The 14800-nt window shown below is 39.8% G+C and overlaps 1 protein-coding gene across 1 annotated transcript; it reads left to right on the top strand.

Annotated features, from left to right (window-relative positions):
- The first annotated feature begins 9268 nt into the window (after positions 1-9268).
- Positions 9269-14746, top strand: LOC102739901 (olfactory receptor 1L8-like). Its single transcript, XM_081811631.1, has one exon. The coding sequence runs from the start codon at positions 9530-9532 to the stop codon at positions 10457-10459; it is 930 nt and encodes a 309-aa protein (XP_081667757.1). The 5' UTR covers positions 9269-9529; the 3' UTR covers positions 10460-14746.
- Positions 14747-14800: the final 54 nt, after the last annotated feature.

Genomic DNA, 14800 nt, shown 5'->3' with positions numbered 1-14800 from the left:
CAAATAATGCAATATATGTTAAGAAAAAAAAAAGAAGAAGAAGAAGGTAGCGGGAGGGGAAGAATGAAGCGGGGGAAATCGGAGGGGTGGACGAACCATGAGAGACGATGGACTCTGAAAAACAAACTGAGGGTTCTGAGGGGGAGGGGGGTGGTAGGATGGGTTGGCCTGGTGGTGGGTATTGAGGAGGGCACGTTCTGCATGGAGCACTGGGTGTTATGCACAAACAATGAATCATGGAACACTTCATCTAGAACTAATGATGTAATGTATGGGGATTAACATAAGAATAAAAAAAAAAGAATTAATAAGATCAATAAACCCCTAGCCAGACTTATCAAAGAGAAAAGAGAAAGGACCCAAGTAAATAAAAACATGAAAGAGGAGAGATCACACCAACACCAAAGAAATACAAACAACTATAAGACAATATTATGAGCAATTTTATGCCAACAAATTAGGCAATCTGGAAGAAATGGATGCATTCCTAGAAACATATAAACTACCAAAACTGAAACAAGAAGAAATAGAAAATCTGAACAGACCCAAAATCAGCAAGAAAATTGAAGCAGTAATCAAAAATTTCCCAAAAAACAAGAGTTCAGGCCGGATGGCTTCCCAGTGGAATTCTACCAAACATTTAAAGAAGAAATCATACCTATTCTACTGAAACTGTTTCAAAAAATAGAAATGGAAGGAAAACTTCCAAACTCCTTCTATGATGCCAGCATTACCTTGATCCAAAAACCAGACAAAGACCCCATCAAAAAGGAGAATTACAGACCAATATCCCTGATGAACATGGATGCCAAAATTCTCACCAAGTTACTGGCTAATAGGATCCAACATTACATTAAAAGGATTATTCACCATGACCAAGTGGGATTTATTCCTGACCTGCAAGGGTGGTTCAACATCCACAAATCAATCAATGTGATACATCACATTAACAAACAGAAAAAGGACAAGAACCATATGATCCTCTCAAATGATGCAGAAAAAAAATTTGACAAAATGCAGCATTCTTCTTGAAAAAAACTCTCTGCAGTGTAGGGATAGAAGGAACATACCTCAATATCATAAAAACCACATATGAAAAACCCACAGTGAATATCATTCTCAATGGGGAAAAACTGAGAGCTTTTTTCCCTAAGGTCAGGAACATGACAGGGAGGTCCACTCCCACCACTGCTGTTCAACATAGTACTGGAAGTCCTAGCTTCAGCAATTAGACTACAAAAAGAAATAAAAGGCATCCAAATCAGCAAAGAAGAAATCAAACTTTCACTCTTCACAGATGACATGATACTCTATGTAGAAAACCCAAAGACTCTGGCAAAAAATTGTTAGAATTGATACAGGAGTTCAGCAAAGTGGCAGGATATAAAATCAATGCACAGAAGTCAGTTGCATTTCTATACACTAACAATGAAGCAGAAAAAAGAGAAATCAAGGAATCAATCCCATTTACAATTGCACCAAAAACCATAAGATACCTAGGAATAAGCCTAACCAAAGAGGTAAAGGATCTGTACTCTGAAAACTATAGAACACTTATGAAAGATATTGAGGAAAACACAAAGAAATGGAAAACCATTCCATGCTCATGGATTGGAAGAGTAAATATTGTTAAAATGTCTGTGCAACCCAAAGCAATCTACACATTCAATGCAATCCCTATCAAAATGCCATCAGCATTTTTCACAGAGCTGGAACAAATAATCCTAAAATTTGTATGGAACCAGAAAAGACCCCAAATAGCCAGAGGAATGTTGAAAAAGAAAACCAAAGCTGGAGGCATCACAATTCCTGACTTCAAACTGTATTACAAAGCTGTAATCATCAAGACAGTATGGTACTGGCACAAAAACAGACACATAGATCAGTGGAACAGAATAGAGAACCCAAAAATGGACCCTCAATTCTATGGTCAACTAATCTTTGACAAAGCAGGAAAGAATATCCAGTGGAAAAAAGACAGTCTCTTCAACAAATGTTGTTGGGAGAATTGGACAGCCACATACAGAAGAACGAAATTAGACCATTCTCTTACACCATTCACAAAGATAAACTCAAAATGGATGAAAGTCCTAAATGTGATAGGAATCCATCAAAATCCTAGAGGAGAACACAGGCAGCAACCTCTTTGACCTCGGCCACAGCAACTTCTTCCTAGAAATGTCTCCAAAGGCAAGAGAAACAAAAGCAAAATGAACTATTGGGACTTCATCAAGATAAAAAGCTTTTGCACAGCAAAGGAAACAATTAATAAAACTAAAAGGCAACCTATGGAATGGGAGAAGATATTTGCAAATGGTATATCTGATAAAGGGTTAGTATCCAAAATCTATAAAAAACTTATCAAGGGCACCTGGGTGGGCTCAGTCAGTTAAGCATCTGCCTTTGGCTCAGGTCATGATCCCAGGGTCCAGGGATTGAGTCCCACACTGGGCTCTCTGCTCATCGGGGAGTCTGCTTCTCCCTCTCCCTCTGTCCCTCCCCCTGCTCATGTTCTCTCTCTCTCTCTCTTTCTTGCTCTCTCTCTCTCGTTCTGAAATATATAAATAAAATCTTAAAAAATTTTTTGAAAAAATAAATGAACTTATCAAACTCAACACCCAAAAAACAAATAGTCCAGTTAAGAAATGGGCAGAAGACATGAACAGACATTTCTCCAAAGAAGACATCCAAATGGCCAAAAGACACATGAAAAAATGCTCCACATCACTTGACATCAGGGAAAAACAAATCAAAACCACAATGAGATACCACTTCATACCAGTCAGAATGACTTAAATTAACAAGTCAGGAAACAACAGATGTTGGCAAGGATGCCCAGAAAGGGGAACCCTCCCCCACTGTTGGTGGGAATGCAAACTGGTACACCACTCTGGAAAACAGTAAGGACATTCCTCAAAAAGTTAAAAAGAGAGCTACCCAATGCCCCAGCAATGGCACTACTAGGTATTTATCCAAAGGATACAAACATAGTGATTTGAAAGGGCACATGTATCCCAATGTTTATAGCAGCAATGTCCACAATAGCCAAACTGTGGAAAGAGCTGAGATGTCCATCCACAGATGACTGGATAAAGAAGATGTGGTATATATAGACAGTGGAATATTAATCGGCCATCAAAAAGAATGAAATCTTGCCATTTGCAATGATGTGGATGGAACTAGAGGGTATTATGCTAAGTGAAATAAGTCAGTCAGAAAAAGACAAATATCAGATGATTTCATTCATGTGGAATTTAAGAAGCAAAACAGATAGAGCACCTGGGTGGCTCAGTCTGTTAAGTGTCTGCCTTCAGTTCAAGTCATGATCCCATGGTCCTGGGATCGAGCCCCGCATCAGGCTCCTTGCCTAGTGGGGAGCCAGCTTCTCCCCCTCTCTCTGCCTGCTGCTCCCCCTGCTTGTGCTCTCTCTCTGTCAAATAAATAAATAAAATCTTAAAAAAAAAAAAACAAAACAGATGAACATAGGGGAAGGGAAGGAAAAATAAAATAAGATGAAAATTGAAAGGGAGACAAACCATAAGAGATGCTGAGCTCTAGGAAACAAACTGAGGGTTGCTAGAGGGGAGGTGAATGGGGGAAGGATAATTGGGTGATGGGCATTAAGGAGGGCACTTGATGTAATAAGCATTGGGTGTTATATGCAACTGATAAATCACTAAATTCTACCTCTGAAACTAATAAAAAATACATAAAATAAATCAAAAGAATTGGCTTATGCGGTTGTGGGAGCTGGCAAGTCCAAAATCTACAAATGCAGACAGACCTGCAGGCTGGAAATTCAGGCACTCTTGAGCCAGAGTCTCTTCTCCAGAAAACCTCAGTTTTTGCTTATATTCTTAAGGCCTTCAACTGATTAAATAAGAGTAATCTCCTTTACTTAACATTATTCTATTTTACTTACATATTTTTCCTTTATAAAATATTTTACTTTATTTACTTAAATTATGTTCCTTTACTTAAAGTCAACTGATTGTAGATGTCAGTCTTATCTACAAAATACCTCCATAGCAACATCTAAATTAGAATTTGGTTAACTAGGTACTGTAGCCCCAGCCATCTTGACACAGAAAATTAACCTTCAGAAGTGGGGAGGTCAGAGTGCCAGTCAAGGAATCCTCACCAGGGAAGAATTATGGAGATGGAGTTGCTAGGGGAAAACAGATCAGCAACCAATAAGGGGTATTTCTCCATCTCTACAAACAAAGGAAATCAAGGATTTATGAGGAGACTGAATATTCAATAAAACATTCTAGTCCCTTGCTTGGTTTTTAGACCTGAGTCACTTTTCAGTCCCAGAATCCACTCACTGATGGAGAGGCCACATCCCAAGGAGGAAGAGCCATGCAACACTATAGGGAGAATACCCATGATGATTCTCCCTGTCTTTCCCCAGGGGTACCTATAGCTATTTACTTGGGCAGCTTTAAATGCAGAAATGTCATCATGGTTTCATTGTTAGAGAGGATGCATATGGGGACAAGGGTTTTTTTGTTTTGTTTTGTTTTTTTTAAAGATTTTATTTATTTTTTTGACAGAGAGAGATATAGCGAGAGCAGGAACACAAGCAGGGGGAGTGGGAGAGGGAGAAGCAGGCTTCCTGCAGAGCAGGGAGCCCAATGTGGGACTCGATCCCAGGACCCTGGGATCATGACCTGAGCCGAAGGCAGACACTTAATGACTGAGCCACCCAGGCGCCCTGGGGACAAGGTTTTAAATGGAGTACTGGTCCAAATCACTTATACAGTGGGTCCACTTAATCTGCAGACCCACTGTGTGATTTCACTAGTCTCCTAATATATAATTACAAAGATACACTTGGCAGTTGGCACATCCCCCACATTGGATCCCTGGCCTGTGGGAAGCTCCTGAAACTGCCCATCCGTAAGTCAGGGTAATAAATAAAAAATAATATATCCCAGGGGAATGGCAGAGAAAGCATGCCAGGGTGAATGTCCATTATTTCTCTCCTTAATTCACCACTTGAGTCCCTACAAAAACTAGACAGACCCTGGAAGGTGACAATGGACTATTGCAAACTCAACCAAGTAGTAGCCTCAATCTCAGCCATCCTACCAGATTGGTATATTTGCTACCGAAGACTAGGATGTGGCCTCAGGCACATGATTTGCAGCCACTGATCTGGTGGATGCATTATTTTCCACCCCTAACACATAAAAGGATCAGAAACAGTTTGCATGCGCTTTGAATGGAAATGGTATATGTTTTTCCTCAGGTCTCTGTTAACTCTTTTGAATTCTATCATAGTAGAGTCCAAAAACATGCAGACAATCTGGATATCCCATAGAACATCACACTACTCCACTTTATCAATGACACCATGGTAATTGGACCAGATAACCAAGAAGTTGCTAGCAAGTTGGAGCCTTAGCGAGACACAGTCTTGAGGGTAGAAGATAAGCACTGTAAAGATTCAGGGGATCCATGATATCAGTATCCTTTATAGGAACCAGGTGATCTAGGAGAGGGATTGGAAAGCTATGGCTGCATAGAATATGCCCTATAACCAGCTGACAGAGGAGGGAAATGCCTGAACATGGCTCACAAGTGGGTCAGCTCACTCTGTAAGTGCAGGTCAAAAATGGATAATGAATGTACTATATAGCTCATCAAGGGTAACCTTGTAAGATAGTCCTCAGCTTTAAGCTCTCTTTGGGGATGACCTCGGCTGAAATAAACTGCTACACCCGAACATCCTTCCTTCCAGGGCCAGCCTACACCCATGATCAACATGGGGATATAAAGAGCTGTCCTTCTTGACATCTTAGCTCCAGAGCTCCCAGTAGGGTCAGCTGAGACCTTCATGAGGACTGTATCACAACCCACCTTCTCCCTCTGCCCAGCTCTGCTTCCTTCTCTCCCTTCCACAGTTGTGGATCCCTAGAGCACACTGTAATAAATATCCTGCAGGCTAATCTCCATCTGAAAGTCTGCTTCCTGGAGAACCCAAACTATAACACTCCCTACTCACCAAATACACACACACACACACACACGTGCATATACTACCACCTTTGATTACCCTACACTTGAGGACACTAAAGCATGCCCTGGAGATGTTATGGTAATTTTAAAAGGCTCTGGAAATAGTCAAAATCTTTAGAAGGTGGCCTCAGGAGTTCATGGTCCCCCTGAGAGCAGCTCCACTCATTTCTGTGGCCATTGTGATTTCTGTCAGAGCAAACTCTCTTGAGGAGTCGGGTTGGAATGAGCACACCAAGCACCCTCAGCCCAACAAGGACCCAAAGGAGTCCAGGAGAGCAGAGGCAAACCCATGAGAAGCCCACAGGGTTTCCCTGACCAGGAGAGTTCCTGCTACAGTGAGTCTGGGCATCTCTGCCTTCTACAGTGGGGAGCAGAGAAAAACTGAATGATGCTGAGAGACAGAGGATGAGAAATAGACAGGGATTGAGGCAGAATCAGGAAAATACTATTTCCCTCTGGAATCTAGAGCAATCTATCTGCTTTTTTCCTTCTTCCCAACCGTTCTTGCTCATCACTGGCTAGAAAGTCAAAAGATCAGCTTTGACTGGTAGGTAAACATAACCAATTTGGGAAAGTGGTTCAGGAGAGAGAAAAGATTTTTTTAAACTGGGAACAGTGAGGAGATATCTGGATATAGAAAGTGAACACCAGCACACTGGCTGCCCACCTGACCATCCACCTCACCTGGGTACTTATTTCAGCCTCCTTTTGGCTCCTTTGGCTCCAAAAATCATATGGACACAATATATCAGATTTCAGCCTAACATTTAAGTCTGGCTTTATATTTTATGGCCACCCTCTTTGATCTCTGGGCCAGTGTATATTATTATCCCATGGTTTTGAGGAACCAGATTATCAGTAAGTGGATAAGGGGAGTTTAGTAGAAAAGATACACACACACACACACACACAAAATCCTCTTCCCTGACACATCCCAGACTTTTAGAACGATTCCCTTAGATTTTCACTTCCAAAACTTCCTTCCATTTTTGCCAAGTACTCAACCCAGATGAGACACAGGGGTATCCAACCTCACTTGATCACTTTAAATCTTCATCTCACGCTCCCCAGGCATCCCCTTCACAAATAACTTATTTTTGCTGATGTATATTTTACAAGCCATACTTATATGTTATGTTTCATTAGCTCTTTAGAATACCTAAAATCACTCAGTGCACAGGTGATAGAGGTCAAGTACACACCTCCACTTTGTGCTTCCAAGTCCAGTGCAGTTTCTACCACCCTTGACTCAATACACACATAATGCACTGGCCACCCAAGACCAAACTGCCCCTTTTGTTGCCAATCGATCATGTATACTAGAATTTTCAAATTCTGCAATCTGTTCAACACAGAAAAAATAGATTTCCCATTGTAACAGCAAAGGTCTGTTTTTAATGTGGGACAAAAAACATTTAAGGAAAAAATGTGTGGGACATGTGTATGTGTTAAAATAGAAAACGATCAAGTTGGAAAAAAATAGATCCTGTGCATGATTGTTTCAGATATATTTTATAGTTTTACAAAAATCTGAGAAGACACATAGTGGTTAAACCTTGAAATTCAGAATAGACCTGGGTTTGAAACTTGTTTCTGCCATTTACTTGATGTGTGAGTTTAGCAAATTATTGTTACTCTCTCTATCTGTTTCCTCATCAGAAAAAAGTGGGAATAATAATAGTTTATTTCTCATAAGTTTACAGTGAGGATTAAACAAATTTCCACCTGTATGAGATAAGAGCTTAATTATTGATTCACTCTCAGATTATTCAAAGCATGGACAAATACACCTTCTAGAAAAGCTTTGTAAATTCATATTAAGGTCAATTTGACCATGAGAGCATTAAAGTATGTGGGCTAGGGTTATTTTACTATTCAGATTCATTACTTTTGATAACATGTATAAATACCTAGTTGGGGAAAAAATCATTGGCACCAATGGTGATGGGGAAGAGAATACATCAAATATTTACTCTGTGGCATCAAATATTTACTCTGTTCCTGGAACCATTCTAAGTACTTTAAGCACATTATAACATGAAAACCTCAAAAAATATTACGGGAAAAATGTTAGTATAGCTATTCACAGATAAAACACTGAAATTTAAAGATATTTAATTACTTGCCTGATATTAACCAACTGGAAACTAGCCATTTAATTGTATGAACAAATTAGTAAATAGCCATTCTTTGAAATGTTATTAAAAACATGCCTATCCAATATGCCCATTCTCAATGTCTGGATGAATAATTTAAAACACTTTGTAGGCATGAGGATATCTGAATCTATGTTGTTCATGGCAGCAAAGATTTAGAGGACATTTAGGGAAACATAGTAAGTCAAGTGAGATGCATGCATACAATGGAAAGAGTTAGAAGAAAAGAACCAGAACATTGAAAGATATCCAAAGAATTATATAGAGAGAGGAAAAAAAAACCAGAATGTGATATATGCCACATATTATTGCAGTAATTATTGAAGTAAATGGAAGTAAAACATACCTAAACAAAACAATAATATCTTTTTCAACAATATATACATAACTAAATAAACAAATGGATGCTGGCATGGAAGGACATAAGCTTGCTTAATGGTTGGATATCCAAGATGTGGGAACATGATCTGACTTAGGAAACGAGAGGAAAAATAGGTAGAAAGTAAATTTAAGACAAGGATTTATATGGACTGATACTGATAGGTTGACGTTCACTAAGGAATATGAGCTTCTAAATAAGTACCTCTAAAGATAAACCAAGTATGACAGTAAAACTTTGTTGACCTGGGTTCATTATTCCTCTGATTTCCTTGTTGAATATTTCATCAAATCTCCTTTTTTGGAAAGGAGGTTCAAAGATAAAGCTTAGCATGACATAACTGAAATTTTGTTTTGATATAGACAGAGAAAAATGAAACCATCTAATCTAAAATAAATTCCCAACCCTACCTTTGTCAGTCTCTATCCTCTTATGTGGTTTATTTTTCTTTATAGAAGGCAGAACTATCTGATGATAGATAGATGATGGTGATAGATACATGATAGATAGATGGATGGATAGATAGATAGATGATAGATAGATAGATAGATAGATAACAGATCAATCTTCCATGCCAGACTTGTCTCTGCCTTTTTCATAATGGTGTCCCTACTCCCAGAGAGTATTTTTCACAAAGTAGGTACTCAGTAAACAATTATTTTTAAGATTTAATATTAAGCTGAATTAGTTAAACTTTGTTTCTAAAAGAAAATTCTTCTTCCAGATGTCCATGCTGTCAACACCAGAAACATGTGAAGTCAGCAAGCTGGGAAGGGAGGGCAGCATCAAGGACCACAAATTTGACAACTTGTCCACATGGTAGCTAAGGAGTGGAAAGTAAAGGAAAGCTTTATGGGTGGAAAGTAAAGGTAGGTAGAAACATACTTATTGGCTTGTTTGTGATTACAGTTATGAAAGAAATGTGTGTGTGTTAAATGGTAAGATTCTCTGTTTAGTTGGCTCTGTGACCATGGAAAAAGTCAACCAAACCAGTAGTGTCTCTGAGTTCATCCTCTTGGGACTCTCCTCCCGGCCTGAAGACCAGAAGCCACTCTTTATCCTCTTCCTCACCATATACCTGGTCACCATAATAGGGAACCTACTCATCATCCTGGCCATCCACTCTGACTCCCAGCTCCAGAACCCCATGTATTTCTTCTTGAGTTTCCTGTCCTTCACTGACATTTGCTTTACAACAACCATTGTCCCCAGGATGCTAGTGAACTTCCTGTCAGAGAAGACCATCTCCTATGCTGGGTGTCTGACACAGATGTATTTCATTTATGCTCTGGGCAACACTGACAGCGGCCTTCTGGTGGTCATGGCCTTTGACCGCTATGTGGCCATCTATGACCCCTTCCACTATGTCACCACCATGAACCACCACCGCTGTGTCCTGCTGGTGGCCTTTTCCTGTTCATTTTCTCACCTCCACTCACTCCTACATACACTCCTACTGAATCGTCTCAATTTCTGTGACTCCAGTATTATCCATCATTTCCTCTGTGACATCAACCCTCTGCTAAAATTGTCCTGCTCTTCCACATTTGTCAGTGAAATTGTGATAATGTCAGAAGGTTCTGTTGTTTTGGTGACCCCCTTTCTGTGCATTACTTTCTCTTACATACGAATTTTCATCACAGTTCTCAAGATACCCTCAGCTGCTGGGAAACGCAAAGCCTTTTCCACCTGTGGGTCTCACCTCACTACGGTAACACTCTTTTATGGAAGCATCTTTTATGTCTATTTACAGCCCTTGTCCACCTACACTGTTAGAGATCACGTGGCAACACTTGCCTACACAGTTCTGTCCTCCATGCTAAATCCTTTTATCTATAGTCTGAGAAACAAAGACATGGAAAGGGGCCTGAGGAAGCTGATGGCCAGGAGGAAGTCCTAGCCAGAACCTCTGGGAGCATGTTCATGAGGGTCTCTGCTCCTCTGGACCCTGTTTCTGCTGGTCAGCAAGTGTAATCGTATCTGTCATGGATGTTGGGTTGTATCAATGTTGTTACAGTTGCAGCCATCAACCATTGAGACTATTATGATTCAGTAATTGGCTCAAGGTCAACCAAGTTCCTGGGTTCCAGTTTTCACATATCTACCTCTCTCTTCTTCCTCTTCTCCAGGAAACCACATCTTTTTCATTCCCTCAACTGTTGTTGAAACCTCTGTTTTCCACAAAAATTTGTGGAACTAATTCATATCTATTCAATGACTTTGATTCCCTTAGTATCCTTCTTACTTTAATGAACTTTTGTAATCAGTTTTGCTAGCTTTTTGGAAGTCATTACAGTAATTTAGGAAAAGAAAGAGAGACAGAGACACAAAGATTGAGAGTTTCCTAAATTTGAAACTTCCACCAAAGAAAAGAATGTGTCTGGCCTGTCAGTTTATACAGGGATCATGCCTCTTCCTTCTTCTCTATTACTGACAGCAGGATATTCTGGGCTCTATAGTGAACACAAGCCCAACTCTTAGCCCTGATTAGCTAAGTGACTGAAATTCAACACACAACTGAACCTATGAACAGGCCAGTGTGCAAGGGCCGGAGTTGCCTCTGGGTCCTTACCCTGGTCATCTGGTGTTTGTCCTTCATAGGCAATTGCTCCTCTTCTGCCCTCTCTTAGCTTCAACTCCCCTTAGTAATCCCTCAATTTCTACCATCCCTACTGCTCTGAAGTCTGTCTGCTTTCCAGGGAGATTTATTGTAGGTACTTAGAATTATTCTCAGTATCTTTTGAAGAGAGAGTTAAAGCCCATATGTGAATGTTGAAGGCAGATATAACTAGGAGCTTCCAGAACCAAACATAGAGGCTCTGGGATGTAGAGTCATCCAGTGCTACCGGCCAGGGCTTGTTTCTGTTTGCTTTTGTTTTCATTCTTTATTTTCTATTACTCTCTCAGGTATTTTAGACTTTGCTGTATTTTCTTTCTTAATATTTTTGCCACTTACTATTCTGTATCATTTCCAGAGATATTACTCAGCAGCTCTCACATGGGGCCTGTGAACCTGAATTTTAATAAACACCTCCCCCCGCAGAGAAAACTAACATGGCCTTACATGAGAAGCTGAATGTTTGAAAATTTCTGATCATTCTTTATCTCAATGTTTGTATTTCTAGGACTCATGCCCTAAAGTAACAGTATATCAAATTATCAAACTGCATGTACACAGACACTTATTGATTACAGCATTGCTTGTAATAGTGAAAAATTAGAAACAGTCTAAATGCCCATCAGTAAGATAAATGATGGTTCAATTTTTCCATAGAAATAAATAATATGTGGTCATTATAAATAATGAGGCGTATCTCTATCACTGCCCTGAAAAGCCATTATGAATGAAGAGCAAGTTGCAAAATAAAATGCTTAAGAATAAACCTGGTGCTACATGCAACTAATGAATCATTGAACACTACATCAAAAACTAATGATGTACTATATGATGGCTAACTGAATATAATAAAAGAAAAGAATAAGCCTATTTTTAAAAAGAATAAGCCTATTAATAAATGTTAAGATACTTAATAATAAATCTGTATTTTAACTGTGTATGTGTATATAATGATTAAGTGATATTATATATTCAGTAAAGAAATCTCCCATTGAAAATGGTTAATTCTAGGGGATAACATGGAATAAGAAAGGAGATGATGTTTGCTTTTTAGCCTCTACATATCTGGAATATTTGAATTTGTTAAAATGGGACATATATTTTTTGTAGAACTAATCACTAAGTAAAATGTAACATAATTTATTGCTCTGTTATTCATATCATTGAATAACATGGAGTTTGCTGGGGATTCTCTCACCCTCTGCTCCTCCCCCTGCTCTCTCTCCCTCCCTCTCTCTCTCTCTCAAATAAATAAAATCTTTTTAAAAAGTAATAATATTATGTCGTGGTAGGAAAAGGTTGATATAAAGGTGGTCAGATCACCAAACGGACCCTCTATTCAATGTCCTAATTCTTATTTTGGAGAAGCAGATAAAGAGGAGACACTCCATGTCTGAAGCATCTCGCCTCCAATCTATAGTTGCCTTTTATTACTATCAACACTTTGGCCTTGGAAGAGAAAATTTGATCATTTTTTTCCAAGAATGGGCATGGCCATAGACCTCTGACAATATCCCTTGAATAAGTCTGGGTGAGGTCCAATGATTTGCATTTCTAACAAGTCCCCAGGTAATGCTTATGTGCTGATTTAGAAACAATGCTTAATATCTAACAACCAGATATCAAGATCTCCTATGGACCTATGGTAACTAAAACTATATGGATATTGCTGAAGGACTAGACAAACAAGACAAATGCCATGGGTAGAGAGCCCAGAAACATATTCACAGACTGGTATACACTTGATTTATGAATGAGGCACTGGAGAGTATCTTTTCATAAATGGAGCTAAGACATTTGAGAAGTCACACAGAAAAACTATTTGGATCCCTATGAACACCATATGGAAAAACTAACCCCAGATGAATTCTAAACTTGCAGATGAAAACCAAAAACTATACCTTTATATAAAAGAATTAGAAGAATATCTTTGTCTCCTTGAAGTAGAAAAGTAATTCTTAAACAATACATAGAAAGAATTCACCATAAAAAAAAAGAATAGCAAATTGGACTGTGTTAAAATTAAATACTGATGTCTGTTTGTCAAAAGATATTATAGAATAAAGACAAAAGATATTTGAAATTCATAAAACAAACAAAACACTCAAATTAAGAATGTATAAAGATCCCTGGAAATCAATAAGGAAAAAGAAGTGGGGGGGAAACTATGAAAAGGAAGTAAATAAACTTTTCACATATACATACACACATACACACACACACAAAAGGAAATCCAAATGACCAAATGTGATTACATTAAAAGATACTGAGTTTCATTCAAATTAAATCATAATGGGATCCCACTGCATACCCACCAGACAGACAAAAATTACAATTCAGACGTTAAATATCAGAGAGGAGGGAAGATGGCAGAAGAGTAGGGCCCCCTTGTTTCATCTGGTCCCTTGAATTCAGCTAGATATCTATCAGATCATTCTGAACACCTGTGAATTCAACCTGAGATCTAAGAAAAGAATTATTGCAATTCTACAAATAGAAAAGCAACCACTGGGGTGCCTGGGTGGCTCAGTCGTTAAGCGTCTGCCTTCAGCTCGGGTCATGATCCCAGGGTCCTGGGATCGAGCCCTGCATCGGGCTCCCTGCTCAGCGGGAAGCCTGCTTCTCCCTCTCCCACTCCCCCTGCTTGTGATTCCTCTCTCGTTATGTCTCTGTCTGTCAAATAAATAAATAAAATCTTTAAAAAAAAGAAAAAGAAAAGTGACCACTTTTTGAAAGGTAGGAGGTGCACTGACGTGAATCTGAGGGGATACATTGGAAGACAAACCACAGTGGGAGGGAGCCTCTGTAAGCCTCTGTTTCCAGCTACCAGAAAGTGATTTAGCAGTGGAGCTCAAAATTGGAACTTTTAGAAGTGTGCTCCAGTGACAGATGTCCCTGCCTAAAAGGTGCTCAGGTGGTGATGTGGGGCAGAATCTTAGGTGGGACAGTGTGGTCTCAGGATCCCTGGGGTCACAGAAAGAACAGGGGTCCCTAAGGGCAGCATTCCTAAGCATTGGAGAGGAGGAAGCTGGCTACAGTCAGTGAGCCTGGGAGTGGGCTCTCAGCTCGGTGTTGCAATAAACCACAAACTATGGCATGATTGGGCAACCACTCTCCAAGCAGGGTCCAGCAAGTGACAACTGCTGTGAGACCCTCCTCCTTCCCCCAGGAGGAGGACCGCAGGTGTGTGCATGATCTGAAGATTGCTCCAAGAGCAGGGGCCCAGCAAGCAGCAGAACTGTGGTGAGACCTCCCTCCTTCCACGGGGAAGATCCACATTGGTGTGCACCACAGGAGACTGCAGAGTTTGGCACACACAAAAGTGATTAACTGCTTTTTCCTGAGGGGGCCCTGAAGAGTGGGGGCCTATATCTTTCAGCTCCAGGGCTGGAGAATGGGACGCCACCATTTTTACTTACTTACTTACTTACTTACTTACTTACTTATTTATTTTCATCCTTTAAAGGGGCACAAAAAGCCTTCAGGGCACAAAAGCCACATATAGCAACCAGAAGCAGCTTATGCTGAGCCTGGTCCCCTGGCAAGGGGTTGTGCAGCTCTGCCAGGCAAAGACACTTGAGAATCAGTGCAACAGGCCCCCCTCTTAGAAGACCAGCAGGAGGG

The sequence above is a fragment of the Leptonychotes weddellii genome, unplaced genomic scaffold, assembly GCF_054177405.1.
Source record: "Leptonychotes weddellii isolate Sample4059 unplaced genomic scaffold, ASM5417740v2 HiC_scaffold_898, whole genome shotgun sequence".
Lineage (NCBI taxonomy): Eukaryota > Metazoa > Chordata > Mammalia > Carnivora > Phocidae > Leptonychotes > Leptonychotes weddellii.
The sequence above is the reverse complement of the archived record's forward strand: the minus strand, read 5'-3'. Positions and strand labels throughout refer to the sequence as shown.